This window comes from Culex quinquefasciatus, chromosome 3, assembly GCF_015732765.1.
Source record: "Culex quinquefasciatus strain JHB chromosome 3, VPISU_Cqui_1.0_pri_paternal, whole genome shotgun sequence".
In the NCBI taxonomy this organism is placed as follows: domain Eukaryota; kingdom Metazoa; phylum Arthropoda; class Insecta; order Diptera; family Culicidae; genus Culex; species Culex quinquefasciatus.
In genome coordinates, this window is record NC_051863.1 from 115,116,271 (window position 1) to 115,131,738 (window position 15,468).

General features: G+C 36.7%; 2 protein-coding genes across 2 annotated transcripts in view; one reads left to right on the forward strand and one right to left on the reverse strand.

Moving 5' to 3' along the window:
- The window catches only part of LOC6031300 (C-type lectin domain family 4 member F), a 106,717-nt gene that overhangs the window by 33,410 nt on the left and 57,839 nt on the right, over positions 1-15,468 (reverse strand).
- On the forward strand, positions 5,634-6,567 carry LOC6031299 (perlucin). The gene is made up of 2 exons (XM_038258852.1): positions 5,634-5,733; positions 5,787-6,567. Exons 1-2 carry the CDS (start codon positions 5,655-5,657, stop codon positions 6,194-6,196), a joined length of 489 nt encoding a protein of 162 aa, XP_038114780.1. The 5' UTR covers positions 5,634-5,654; the 3' UTR covers positions 6,197-6,567.

A 15,468-nucleotide genomic window follows, 5' to 3' on the forward strand; every position in this document is an offset into this window, starting at 1 on the left:
ATCTTACTACAAGGTTTGTTGGGATTCTTATCTAGTTAGTAGTAGAGAGCCTATATGGAGAGGCGAAATGTCACTCTCAGGGTTCCAATCGAACTGTCAAATCGGGGTTCCAATCGAGCAACAAGATCATGCCAGAACAAGGTCGGAATCAATTTAAAATAATTTTGACAAAAAAACGAGACTTATAACAATCACAAGTATTGTAAAACTGTTGTTGATAACAATCTGGTAGTTTTTGTTATGTTTATGCTTGTTCGGTACAATAAAAGTGCCAGCACCAAAGAAAAACTACAAGTTTTCCAACCTTAAATTTGAATGACCTTGGTTGTTTGAAATTTCTCCCAGAACATTTCATTTCCCTATGTAGGTCCCTAGTTAGTAGAGGCGTTGAACTATAATAATAAATATAATAAGTAATGGCATGTGATCTGCACCGTGTGAACCGCTTATATTTTCTCGCCACCCAACTGTAATCCGTCAATCGATAAACCCACCCAAAACACACACGCACCCTTCCCCAGCCCCTGCAGTCCCAAAATAGGACACACCACACAATACGTGACCATTGCGATCATCATCTCATAACGATCAAAGTGTTTACTGGCCTCGGCACCACCGGCAGCAGCCCCCCTTAATATGTGGGATCTGCATAAAATTAGTGCCACCGCGCGATCGACCCCGAAAAAAAATGGAATCGCCTCAAATGAATACCCTGATCGTGGTTTGGTTTCTGTGCGCTCCGAATAATTAAACCAATATTTTCCTCCCCAACCCCAACGGTGGCGGTCGACCTCGACAGAAAGTCACTTTTGGCCAGCCATCCAACCAGCCTGCAAGCGCGCAGCCTCCGGCCTCCAATCTGTTTACTATTCACTTTGGTCTACTCCTATTCCAGCGCGCGCGCGCCAAGCCGCGAGGCCGTCCGATTATCTCACAACTGCGCGACAGGTTTTGATCACTTATGTAACCACGTGTGTGTGTGTGTGTGTATGCTCTCGATGCTAATAAAGTACACAGTTGAGTTTGTGGTGGGTCCTCCTAACCCCCTAACCCTAACCTGACCCCGAGGCAGGAGAGGAGGAGGTGTCCCCTCGTCAATGTCACCTCCTTTTGATGGAGGCCGAACAAAAACAACGCAAATGAGACTAATGTGGGTCACTGATGTGGTTCAAATCTTATGGTTGAGACTTCTACGCAAGGATATTCACCGTGATTGTTTCCGCTGCTGAGGGATTTAGGATTTGCACTGCCGGTCGTCGGGAACTGGCCGCACAGCTGCAGGATCAGGAATATGCTGCATGCCTTCAACTGCCACGATCGGTACATCATGATGCAGGTATTGAAAGCCTTTGGTGACTCTATATACAGAACTTGAACTAAAACTAGAAACCACTAAGTCGTGGTCACCACAACCTTTAAAAAAATGACACTTTACACTACAAAACGACGTCTTTCTTCTGTCTACGCGCCAAACCGATTATGCATTACGCGATCCTTACACACCCGCACGCGCAAGTCCCGAAGCAGAAGAAGATCGTACGTGATTGACTGGCAAAGCTCAACTGACGCTGGTGCGCACGGGGAAGACTCGCGAGCTTTCCGACGGTGCATGAGCGCGCGCGCGCGCAATCCAATGTGGGAGAGAGAGCTGAGAGAGCTTTTTTTGCCGGACGCGCTCTCTCGCGTGATGCGACGTCACTGCCGAGATGGAACTCGTGCAACTTAATGCACGGTGGGTTTGGTTTTGGTGTGTTACATTTTTTATCGAAGGGAAAGCAATTTTTGAAAAAAAACCTTACATGATTTTTTCGGTATGTTTTCCCATTCAATTTTTTTTTTTCATAAAAAAACTGGAGTATTTTTTTAACTGAGATCAAAAAATGAATAAAAATACGTGTTTTTTTGTAACTTTACAGGGTAAAAGTACCATGGTTCTACAAAGCTGTAGACAAAAATTTTTTTTTGATGTTTTTACATAGGGATTTATGTGCATTTTTCACTGGTTTGCAGAACTTTACAAGAATGTACAGCTAATTTCAAATATATATAATATATGGCCTTATATTGTGGCTTGTGCACTCCTATATTGCGGGAATTTTTGTTTTGTTTTTTTGTCTATATCCTTTTTCAAAATTGTGGGACATTGGTAACATGCTTCGAATTTCCGGACGCTTCGAAACCCGGACACCTCTTCTTGTTTCATCAATTATTTGGATATAAATTCTCATTATATTTGTAAAAACTGTATTATTTGATGAATTCTAACATCAACTTTAATCTTAAATCTGTTTGGGCGCAATAGTTATTGCCAAAACAATTAAATAAAAATATGAGTTGCATTGTTAAACTTACAATATTGATGGATTTTTCTGGAAATATTTCATCGCAAAAATTTAATGACACATGTCAGGCTGACGCGATGAAGTGTCAATCCTCACCAAACTTTTTACCAACATGGCACGAGAAACTTTACCGATGAAACGTTTAAAAAAATCCACCAACATTGTAAGTTTAACAACACGGCTACCCAGTCAACTCAATCGGAATTCTGAAACGGAATTCAATTCGAATCGTTTTAGTATTTCATTTCAAACGCAACAACCGATTCCGTGTACGTACCGGTTGTTGCGTTTGAAATGGAACACGTTAACGATTCGAATTGAGTTCCTTTTCAGCATTCCGATTGAGTTGACTGGGTATGAGTTTGCCAAAAATGTGAAACATTTCACTGAAATATTTCAGATGCATCTTAAGAACCGAGAAGGCAACGCAGAAATTCATTATTCTGGTTTCCTAAAATTCTAGCAATTTTTTATACAAAAAAAAAAACGATTATTTTGATGTTAACAGCTTATTTACAGCTAATTTCAGTCCAAATTTGTGTGATTCATAAGCAAAACGATTGTCCGGAATTCAAAGCACAACAAGTTATTTTATTTTTAAAATTCTGTTGGTAAATAGATATAAAAGACATATTTTGCATGTATTCTCTTAAAATTGACTGTTTATACTACATCCTTATCATATTTCTATATTTCTAACTTATTACATGATGATAAAGCCATCGTATCAAAAAGTGGTCAAATGCAAACTTATAGGAAATTGGACGGGCTTACTGAAAAATACACGCCACTTTTATGAGATTGTCCAATTTTTAGGGTTAAAAGTAAAATTTTAAGGTGAAGACACGACTTTTTTTCGTTCAAAATTTTTGAGGAAATAGCCTAAAATGTTACAAAAAGACTCACAAAAAATGCAGGATGGTATGTCTCTCCTAAAAAAATACCAAAATCATTTACTAAGACTGTTTTTTGATAAGTGGTCTAAACGTTAAATAAAAAAAAACTAACCTAATCCACCTATGTGGTTGATGCCTTCCCCACTTTTTACCAAAAATGGGTAATAAGAGTGGTTTGGACACACATTTCACCTTTTTTGGATCCAGAAAAAACATAGATATAACTTAAGTGGTCATAACTCGAGACAGGGTTGCCAGATCTTCAATGTTTTGGACTCATTGGAAAGGCCTTTCAATGACCTAACCAACGATGGGTCGGATGATGGATCCGGACATAGTTTACGTACATTTAAGTGAGATCCGGCTTCAAAATTGTACATAAATATCACCTAAGTGGTCATAACTCGAGACAGGGTTGCCAGATCTTCAATGTTTTGGACTCATTGGAAAGGCCTTTCAATTACCTAACCAACGATCGGCCGGACATCGTTTACATGCATATAATTGAGATCCGGATATTTGTGAAAACACATTTTTATACATAACTTTTGAACTACTTATCGAAACTTCAAACAATTCAATAGCGATGTATGGGACCCTAAACCAAGTCAAATGCAACTGGTTCGATAAAAATCGGTTCAGCCAGTGTTGAGAAAACTCAGTGAGAATTTTGGTCACATACATACATACACACACACATACACACACACAGACATTTGTCCAGTTTTCGATTCTGAGTCGATATGTATACATGAAGGTGGGTCTAGGAGCTTTTAATAAAAAGTTCATTTTCAGAGCAGGATTATAGCCTTACCTCAGTGAGGAAGGCAAAACGATAGTGGGAATCAATTCCCCAGACAAATTTTTACATAAAACGAAAAAAGTTGACTTTAATGTTGTCGGCCACCATTGCTAGTACCAACCACTAGTGTCTTCCTTTTATCTACAAGGACTTCGCCCGCTCTGGGCTTCTAAGTGTATGAAAGTATGGCACGGAGCGACGGCGCCGAATACCCATATTTACACAAAGAATTTTAGAGCGCCCGCCGCGGGATTCGAACCGGCGACCTCTGGATTGTGAGTTTAGTGCGCGGTCCGATTGATCCACACGGTCGGGACGATTTTACATAAAAGTCTCTATATTAACCATTGTCCTATGTCCTATCCTTTTTTATATAACACAAATGATGTGCTACTAAGTGTCCGGATTTCAAATCATGACGTTAAATTCTTTAAAGCAACCTTGCAAAGTTTAAAAAACGTAATTTGAAGATGAAATTTTTTATTCAGAATGAAAAGAATACATGACTGAGTTATTGGAGTTCTTAAATGAACATTAAATTTCTCTTAAAATGGCATGTATGTAAGTATGATCTCCATACCCGCAGGCAACTTGGTCCTGTAATCGAATGTGAGCGCGTGCATAAGTTTTTTGTACGAATTTTAGTGCTACAAATCCAAGTTCATAGAAAAAATAGGATCCCTCTCCCCTCGCCAAGCACCGAAAATTTGTAACGGGTGTAGGAACACTTCGTATAGACGACCTTGTCCCCATCACGTCACTAAAGGTATTGATCGACGAGAAATTAATAAGCATGCCCCCTCAGTCGAACCATCAGAAGAGAAGCAGGCAATCAGCAACTCACAGCGAACGACGAAGGGAACACGCTAGATCTTGACCTTGTGCAGCATCTGATAGCGGGTTCATCCGTCCGGATCTATTGGCCACGTATAGCTTCCCTTGAGCGCCGGTTCGCAGTGCGGACAAATCTGACTATTATCCCTCGGCACCAAATCCATTGTGGCCTTCATGGCGTTCGTAGTGTTAGTGGTTCCACGTACAGCACATCCCACTGCTCCTCAGTCAGTGTTCTGTTCAAGATCCATTACTCCTCAATTTGGCCCGTGGACAAGTTAACACAATGGCGACGAATTACACGTGAAAAGTTCTTTGCTATCAATTAAATGGCTTTTAAGAGACCATGCATGACAAATCGTCTCTTAATAGATGATTTGATTTAACATGGAACCTCACTTATTTTTGTTATTTATTCATTTTACTGCTGATTGCATTGTCAGCATCACAAGAACGTTACTTAATCGTTGTATCCTGATTATATAAGGTATCTTTCCGGTATAAAAACATTGTTTGAGTAATAATTAGGGTTACCAAAAAAGTGACGTCAATATGAAAAATTGGAAAACTACATGCCAAACATGAACAGAATCGGTGGAGAAACTCATATGTCACAGATACTTCAGAAAATAAATAAAAAGTAATGAATAAATAAAAATGTTTCTTTCAACAGTCTAGACACCCTAGTAACTGGACGGATACTTGTGATACTGCCCTTGATATAAATAGCAGACGCAGAATGATAACAGAACTAGTTGCAAGTCCAATCAGATAACCAAAATGCTTGCAAAAGTCTGGCTAAAAACCTTCTCACTGATAGCTTGTGGCGCGTTTGTGGCAGCGGCATCTCCGATAAACGGTAAAGTTGACTATTTCTCCAAGGAAAAATATTTAAAACTCAAATCATTCTAGCTACACGGAGTACCTGTCAGCAAAAATCGTACCGGGTGTACAACAACGTCGGAGTGACTTTCATGGAAGCCTGGAGACGCTGCCAGTGGAACGGGCACCGGTTGGCCACCGTGAGTTCCGAAGCGGACAGTAAGCTGTTGGAAGCTGCGATCGGGGCCTCAAGTAACAAAACCGGGCCCTGGTGGATTGCGGGAACCGATCAGGGCAGCGAGGGGAATTTCATTTGGATTTCAACTAACGTTCCGGTAGGATTTGATACCGGGTATGAAAATTTCTACCCAACCCAGCCTGACAATGCCGGAGGAGCCGAGGATTGCATGGAGATTGGGCGCTGGGGTGGAGTGCGCTGGAATGATGCACCTTGTGGGTGGAAGCAGCGTTACATTTGTGAACAAGTGAGACTTTGTTGAAAGTGTGAATTTCAAATATGCCTAGATGGCGTTTCCTCTAACTATCCCACATCTATTAGCTATTTCGAAGGTTATTTTTACAATTTTTTCCCCCTCTTTGTCCAATTCGTTCACTTTAGTACCAATAAACTCTCTCCACATTTCGATCAAATCAGTCGTTGAAAGGTAGTGTATATCTCAGCTCAGGATAACAACTGCAGTTAAAGCAACATAATAAAGTGATATAAATGAAATAAATAAGCTTAGTTTTCGATAAAGTTTTTGTCCGAGGTTCATGACCATAACATTTTTGTTTTTTTTTATGATAAGTTAAACTGTTACTTACAAATACAACACAAAATAGAACTTTGCAACATAAAACTTAAAAAAAAGTTTTTTCCCACTTTAAAGTGTCCCACTGTGCAACACGCAGCATCAGCGGTTGCGTTGAGACAACAAACTCCGCCAACTCCGACAAAAAGCGTTTCTCTCTGCATGTTCTGCCTTTTTTTTGTTTGTTTTCGTGCCAAGTTATGCATGCATTCAATTGGGGTGAGTTACAGGGTTGAATTGTGGCAACGACGACGTGTGATTAACGTGTGCCATTCGGCATTCGCTTGTTGTTATAATCATGTGGTGGCGATCTCTCCTTTGAGCCGAATCGTGGTGTTTGTTTTCAATTGAGATTGCGAATCAACCGCGGAGATGCAGGTTGATCCCATTAAGAGCGGGGCGCGCAGAGTCGCGTGCTTTGGCGATATCTAAACAGGTGGTTTGGTTGAGTTTTGTTTTGCTTATTTGAGGCTTAGTCAAGGTCAGTTTGTGCAGAAATAAAATAAATACCGCAGATATAGATCATCATAAGTTGACCATTTTGCTTTAGAGCGTCATTTGTTAAACCTAATCAAAAATTTGTTGAAATTGCTGTGCATTGCGGAAATAAACCTGAAAGCTTTAAACAAAGTATTGATTGATATGTTGAGTATTAAAAATAAGTCTAATTAGGATAATTGTGATAGCTTGACATCAAAATAACAGCGATAAAATAATCTGGAAACAGAAACACCTCCTCAAGCCTATTGAATCGAAACTGAAAGTTTCCAGATAGCAAACCTCTTTTTCCAGCGAGTGCACGCGAACTTTACGTCACCACACCGGAGAACAACTCCTCCTCTTCTGCTTTGAGAGGAGCGCAAGCCCACCAACCGAGAAGACGACGTCTGGTCAGTTTTGCAGAGTGCAGCTCGTGATGCACAGATCAAGCGGCGACGACACGGTCGGTGGAAGAACGACGAACCTCGGCTCAACGAATCCACACAAAGACCTCGGGCACGACCGTGTCAAATGTGCGGTCAGTGCCAATCAACACCAAATTTCAAAATTTAGGTACAATTTGTATCATGTATTTATCAATTCTTTGAAATTCTTAATGAAATATTTATTTAGAATTTAAGCAAGGAAGTTTGTTAAAGAAAAGTTGAGTAACTGTTGTATTTATTCATTAATCAATCTGTCCTAAAGTTTACTTGTAGTCCCGAGATTCTTCAAGGGTGTCCCTATAAGACACTTGGATGAATTTACATCCTTTTCTTAGGACGACTTCAGCAATTTGAAACGGAAACATCATACCGTAAACTGGGGTCAATCGGGACACATATGGCGAATTGGGACAGCAGTTATAACCATTTTGGAGCACAATGTTTTAATTTTTCTGGTTGGTTTCGGTTAGAACAGTCTCAGACCAACAAAATGTGCTTCAATTGCTCTAAAAACTACTGTCCCTATTCAGACTGAAGTCCCGATTCACCCCAGATTATGGTACTCTGGTAACGCTCAATAGCTTACATTCAGACAAGAAGCACTAACCAACCATAGTCAAAGTAGTGACGATTGATGCTAGCAGCAATGTAGGGTAGGGTAGTCATCAATGAGACACTTTTGGTTTTTAAACTTCAACGATTTTTGTATTTTTTTCATTAGCATGTTTTAAAGAGATTTTTGTTGCATTTTCTTTCTTTTAATGTGTTCTAACATTTACCAAAATATGAGATCGATCCGACCTCTACAGCCAGAGTTATTCAACTGTCTCATTGACGACGCACTTGGCAGGAACAATGAGACAGCTGGGGAACAATGAGACACTATATGAAAATCAATAGTTTGCTAGTAAAACATCATGTTTTGTATTGTTCCATTGCAGATGACTTGCTTTGAAAATTTTCAAGCAATTTTGTCAACATGAAACTTCAAATAACAACAGTTATACTAAACATATTTAAATTTTGTAAAATCCATATATTTTACCAAATTACTTTATATTTTTGGTTAAATGAAGTTCAAACTCACTAAATATGCCAAAATTCACTTCCAATTCATGTTTTGAAAGATTTCCATAGATTTTGAAAAGTTTAATGAAGAAAAATCAAAGTATCTCATTGTTACCCATGGGCTGAAAGGAGTGAGGAACAATGAGACAGCCCTGGATTCTGGGTATATTTTTAATTTTGGCCAAACCTAATGAAAGGACATTATAGCCCAACTAATGCCCTGTGAAATAACGAAAGAAATTTGGAGAAATATTAGTTTTTGTGTTAATGGCAGTCTATGAGCGAAAATGTAATTTTTAGTCATAATTTACTTTTACACCCCAGAATCAAACATGTATGAATAACTTTGCAAGGGAGCGTCCATAACCAAAGCCACTATTATGGCAGACGTGTATCTAGTAGACACACCTTTCCCCCAAATATGAGCCTGATTGGTTGAAACTACGTCTTGTGAGAGCCATTTTATAATTGTTCCCCGTGTCTCATTGATGATTACTCTACCCTACTTACATTCCTTTGGTCCGGAGTCAACTTTTGTCCAGAAAAAAACGCTACCGAGCACTGGCTAGCAGTGCACGCAGAGGCTGATTCGAGACGGATAGCTCAAGGTCTGTGTTTTTTCCGAAGCTACTCAAATGACTTAGCTGCAGGAGTTCTCAAAAATGTTCCTAATTTGCTTCATATAAAAGTGTTGAAACCAATGAGATTCATTTTATTCCTCCGCTGAAAATTTTACTTTAATAATTTTAATCTTACTTTTCGAGCAACTCTGGATCAAACACATTAAGCATACTAGATTGCTCAACTCTTTGTTATGATCTATTCCGTGTAATAAATAGACTGTGACTTTTCAAACCCATGGAATCTTCATTAAACTCGCTGGCAAAAAAAAACATTCCATCAAAACAAAATAAACCAGATTCAGAACCCGAACCTGTTTCGCAAACCGATTCTTTGTTCTTTGATTCTTCTACCTGCTAGTCAATCATCCGGACCGGACCACTATTATAGCCAGGATTAAAAATTCCTGCCGCGTCTGGCTGAACCAGTTTTAAATGTCATCCAAGACTGTTGAACTCCTCAATCGTCGCAGGATGGACATAGTCTTGCATGCCTGAAAGTTGTCCGAAAGTTGATATTTTTTGTTTGTGGAGTCGATTAAAAATACCTGCTGGAATGTTTGAAAGATGTTACACCCAAAATTCAGAGTCGAGATAATCGTTCTCTCAAAATTTATTGAGGGCTCAGTGCCAAAATCGATAGAATAATGGTACCAACTCACACCATCATAACAAATGAGTTCATTCGTTAGTTGAATCAATAAATCTCCAACAAGTGTCATACATCGACTTCTGACTTCTCCATGGTCACCAAGCTGTGGTGGCCGAGGCAGCTAAGCCATTGGATTGATTTGTCAAAGGTCTCTGGTTCGATTCCCGTTGTCGACACTTTTGGTTTTTTGTTTGACGGATGAACTTTTTTTGCAAAAGAACCTCGAGAGAATAGTTCTATCGCCCATCTCGAGCTGTGTTCTCTGCGTCCGTGAATGGTACCACTATTCTCTCGACTCGAGACCATCATTCTCTCGGACTAGCGCTGCCAGTTTTGGGTGTATGAGCTATTTTTTTAGGTGGCAATCAGGGCAAGCTTTTGAGGAGAGTCAAATCAATAAACCGTTTTTTTCAGCGAAGTGATTAAAATTATCAAGACTCATTAAGTTAATGCTTTTGTATTCATTTGTTTTTCATACATATAACAAAAATCCAATTGAATGTGTGTTTTCCGGAACAGCAAAAAAATATTCAACTGATTGCTGAGATATAACTTCTGAAAGTTCTATTTTTTGAGAAATGAGATTTTCTCAAGGTCCTTACTTTTTAACTGATGACATCTAGGCAAATCGTCGTGATCGTGCTATCTTGCCACACTTGCATTTTTTGCTAAATTGAGTAGAGAACGCCATTTAGTGAAGGTTAAAAGGTTGTAGGTAGTGCACAAAATGGCGTTCTTAACTCAATTTGGCCCAAAATTGTCTCATTAGCTATGTCAAACATTTCTCGACAAAATGAGTCAATAGAGCAGTTCTCTACGGAATCGGTCTTTTTTCTTTAATTTTAATTTTTGTACTTTTTAATCCGGCTGAAACTTTTTTGGTGCGTTCGGTATGCCCAAAAAAGCCATTTTGCATCATTAGTTTGTCCATATAATTTTCCATACAAATTTGGCAGCTGTTCATACAAAAATGATATGTGAAAATTCAAAAATCTGTATCTTTTGAAGGAATTTTTTGATCGAGTTGGTGTCTTCGACAAAGTTGTAAGTATGGATATGGACTACACTGAAAAAAAATGCTACACGATAAAAAAAATTTTGGTGATTTTTTATTTAAATTTTTGTCACTAAAACTTGATTTGCAAAAAAACACTATTTTTATTTTTTTTTTATTTTTTGATATGTTTTAGAGGACATAAAATGCCAACTTTTCAGAAATTTCCAGAATGGGCAAAAAATCTTTGACCGAGTTATGATTTTTTGAATCAATACTGATTTTTTTCAAAAAATCGAAATATCGGTCGCAAAAATTTTTCAACTTCATTTTTCGATGTAAAATCGAATTTGCAATCAAAAAGTACTTGAGTGAATTTTTGATAAAGTGCACCGTTTTCAAGTTATAGCCATTTTTAGGTAACTTTTTTGAAAATTGTCGCAGTTTTTCATTTTTTATAATTAAAGCCCATGTTTGCCCACCTTTGAAAAAAATATTTTTGAAAAGCTGAGAATATTCTCTATATTTTGCTTTATTGAACTTTGTTGATGCGACCCATAGTTGCTGAGATATTGCTATGCAAAGGCTAAAAAACAGGAAAATAGATGTTTTCCAAGTCTCACCCAAACAACCCAACATTTTCTAATGTCGATATCTCAGCAACTATTGGTCCGATTTACAATGTTAAAACATGAAACATTCGTGAAATTTTCCGATCTTTTCGAAAAAAATATTTTCAAAAATTTAAAATCTAGACTAACATTTCAAATGGGCGTAATATTGAATGTTTGGATTATTGTCTTAAAATTTACAAAAAGAAACTAAATGTTATTTCTTTCAGTATTAACTTTGTTTACTTCAAATTGATTTTTTTTAATAAATAAGTTAGCAAAACTTATGTATTATTCCAGAACAACTTTTTAGTGATAAAGTTTAAAAAAAAGCTTAAAAAAATCAAATTAATCATACTGGAAATAGATTCCTGCAAATATTTTAAAAATATTAAGAAACTTATCATATCTTCAAAAAATTGCAGCAATCATTGAAATTTTAATGATTGTTTTATAAAAAAAAATCAAGGTATATAATTGCAATCGTCAAATAGGGGAAATATACCCATTTTAATCACACTAAGCCGTACGACCAATTCTCATCACTTTTGCCGTTTTCCGCTGGAAAATCAACATTTTCAGATTTATCAACAATGAAGAGTTGCTTGCTCACTTTTATTTGAACTATTTATTACTTTGGAAAAGTCAAAAACACTTTATGAAAGCTGTAATTCATGATCAAAGTGCTGATAGGCCGATAATAGAAATAGGCTGAGAAAGGGTATAGTTCCCCTACAATATCTATACAATTTCAAACAAACAAAAAATAAAATAAGTCAAATAAACACATTTTTAATGTTATCTTTGTTTTTTCATTCTTAAAATCAAGATTTATGAATCATATTTGCAACGCTAGTTCTTTTATGTTTTTATTTTTTTATGTTTTTTTTTTCAACTTTTATCAAATATCAATCCCGGCCCGCCACTGCTTCAGAAATATCAGATCTGGCCCGCAAGGGCCAAAAGGTTGGGCACTTCTGATTTATAGCATGCTTCAAACTTCATATTGTATTATCCATGGCATGTTTAAACCACAGCTTATTATGCTGGAGATTTTCAATCAATAATCTACATTTTATTAAACATTTTGATAAACATTAACTCCAAAAATGAGTTCCAAAATTACTATTTAAAATCTTGTGGATTGTGAGAATTAAATATCAAAGTAAATTACACTGAGGTGCAATTTAACAATAAAATAATTAGAAATATTTTCAAACGTTTATCAAGGTTATGTTTACTGGTCATCTGTGAACCGATTCCATCAAATTTTCCATGAAAAAATGAGCAATTGTAATTTTGACGATCAAAAATTTGAAAATTGAGCCAAAAAGGTTTGGCAGGCCTGTGCTAGATCAACATGCATTCAGAACAGTAGAATATTAGTGAGCAGTTCTCTACGAAAACGGTATTTTTTCTTCAATTTTAATTTTTATATTTTTTAATCCGGCTGAAACTTTTTTGGTGCCTTCGGTATGCCCAAAGAAGCCATTTTGCATCATTAGTTTGTTCATATGATTTTCCATACAAATTTGGCAGCTGTCCATAATTTTTTTTTTATTTTCCATACAAAAATGATGTATGAATATTAAAAAATCTGTATCTTTTGAAGGAATTTTTTGATCGATTTGGTGTCTTCGGCAAAGTTCTAGGTGTGGTTAACCACTACACTGGTGATGTACGGTATACGATGTACGATATACGGTAAAAAAAATTTGGTGATATTTTATTTAACTTTTTGTCACTAAAAGTTGATTTGCAAAAAACACTATTTTTATTTTTTGATATGTTTTAGAGGACATAAAATGCCAACTTTTCAGAAATTTCCTGGTTGTGCAAAAATTCATTGACCGAGTTATGAATTTTTGAATCAATAATGATTTTCTTTCAAAAAATCGAAATATTGGTCGCAAAAAATTTTCAACTTTATTTTTCGTTATAAAATTGAATTTGCAATCAAAAAGTACTTCAGTGAAATTTTGATGAAGTGCACCGTTTTCAAGTTAAATCCATTTTCAGGTGACTTTTTTGAAAATAGTCCCAGTTTTTTTTTTAATTAGTGCACATGTTTGCCCACTTTTGAAAAACATATTTTTAAAGAGCTGAGAAAATTCATTATTTTTGCTTTTGAACTTTGTTGATACGACCCTTAGTTGCTGAGATATTGCCATGCAAAGCTTTAAAAACCTGAAAATTGATGTTTTCCAAGTATAACCCAAACTACCCACAATTTTCTAACGTATCTCAGCAACGTTAAAATATGAAACATTCGTAAAATTTTCCGATCTTAAAAAAAATACTTTTAAAATTTTTAAATCAAGACAAACATTTCAAAAAGGCCAAACATTCAGTATTACGACCTTTTAAAATGTTAGTCATGGTTTAAAAAAATTGAAAATATTTTTTTTCGAAAAGATCAGAAAATTTCAAGAAAATTTCATATTTTAACATTGAAAATCGGATCAACAGTTGCTGAGATATTGACATTAGAAAATGGTGCGTTGTTTGGGTGAGACTTGGAAAACATCAATTTTCAGGTTGTTATGGCCTATCTACAATCACTTAGCTTAGAACATCTAAGTAAAGTAGTTACTTAGGAAAGTCTGCAACTTACGTTCGTCATCCACAATCAACTTAGAAAACTTGCTGGGCTGATATACTTTGCTATGCAGTTGTTTGTTTACCTTTGATAAGGAAACGTCAACTTACCGTAGATTTTGAAATTTTCCAAACCAAACGTCAGTTTCTAATTTGATTACTTTTTCATTGTAGAAACTCAGATTCATTTCCATTGATTCAAATTCCTAAGCTAAGTGAAATTTTCTAAGCTAAGTGATTGTAGATAGGCCATTAAAGCTTTGCATGGCAATATCTCAGCAACTAAGGGTCGTTCTGAAGACTTCTATTCTTGAAGGAAAAAAATGACAGGGAAACTATGGCAGAATTTTATGGAGAATTCTTTAAAGACATAACTCGTGCGCATGACAAAGTCAAATTTGTAAATTTTAGGTTCAAAAATTACAAGAATACCTGTGTATTATTTAATGAAAAAAAAACACAGACTTTAAAATATTTTTATCAAAATCTTTTTGAAAATCAACCTACGTCACACAAGAATCACTTGACAAGCGAGCCGATTTGGATGAGATATCGTGACACCCCTTTTATGAACTTGTTATCTTCAAACTACTATATCCCAGTTAATGTTAGACCAAATGACACCAGATTTAAACATAAAAATTTAAATAATCCACAAAAAGAGATTTTTAAAATATTAACATGACCCATGATATACCACGACTAACAAAATTTACCGATTTACATATATGGACATATATATGGACCACCCCAAGGACAGGAAATGATTTTTAAAATTATCGTATACATATATTATTAGTTGAAAAATAGTTAGTAGCGTCAGCAACACATAATATTTAAAAAGTTAGTATCAGGGTAGCAAAAGTTATTAAAATTTCGAATGATTTACCGCTCTTACAAACATAATAAACATAAATAATTAAAATCCACTTACCGCCAATTGGAACGATACCAAACTTACCGCCCATCGTGCAAAGACATTTCTTTCAAATAATTCACGCACGACCCTAATAAAATGTCGATTTATTCGTTACAAATAAAACATAAAAAATCGTCCTACAAAAGTCCTACGTCTCTTACATCTCTAATCTACGCATCTCGGGGGTAACGGGGCACGGCTACACGGCTTCAGGCTGTAATTTTTTAAACTAGAAAGTTAGCACATCCTTCGTTGGTCGAGTATTTCGCAGCAGACAGTCCTCAATCGCGCTCTCTTTTTTTTGACTAAATTGAAAAATTGGCAGGTTTTGGAAGAGAGTGCTGGCAGTTGCCTCCTACAACTAGATCCTAATTGGTGTTCTACCTGAAAGAAGAAGTGGGAGAGGGGTGGGGTTGTGAGTGTTGTTTGGTGGTGGGTGATGCTTTGCGGGGTTACCCTAAGAAATTGACTCTGGCGCTCGCGCCTACGTGTTGAGAATCGTGGTGAACGATACGCTGAACTCGCCCGGGTGTTGTCCGGACACGTAGACCTTGGAGATTGACGCGCTGGAG

Coding starts and splice junctions, on each gene's coding strand:
- LOC6031299 (XM_038258852.1), top strand. CDS start 5,655: ATGCTTGCAAAAGTCTGGCTAAAAACCTTCTCACTGATAGCTTGTGGC. Junction 5,734..5,786: donor AGCGGCATCTCCGATAAACG/GTAAAGTTGACT, acceptor AAATCATTCTAG/CTACACGGAGTACCTGTCAG.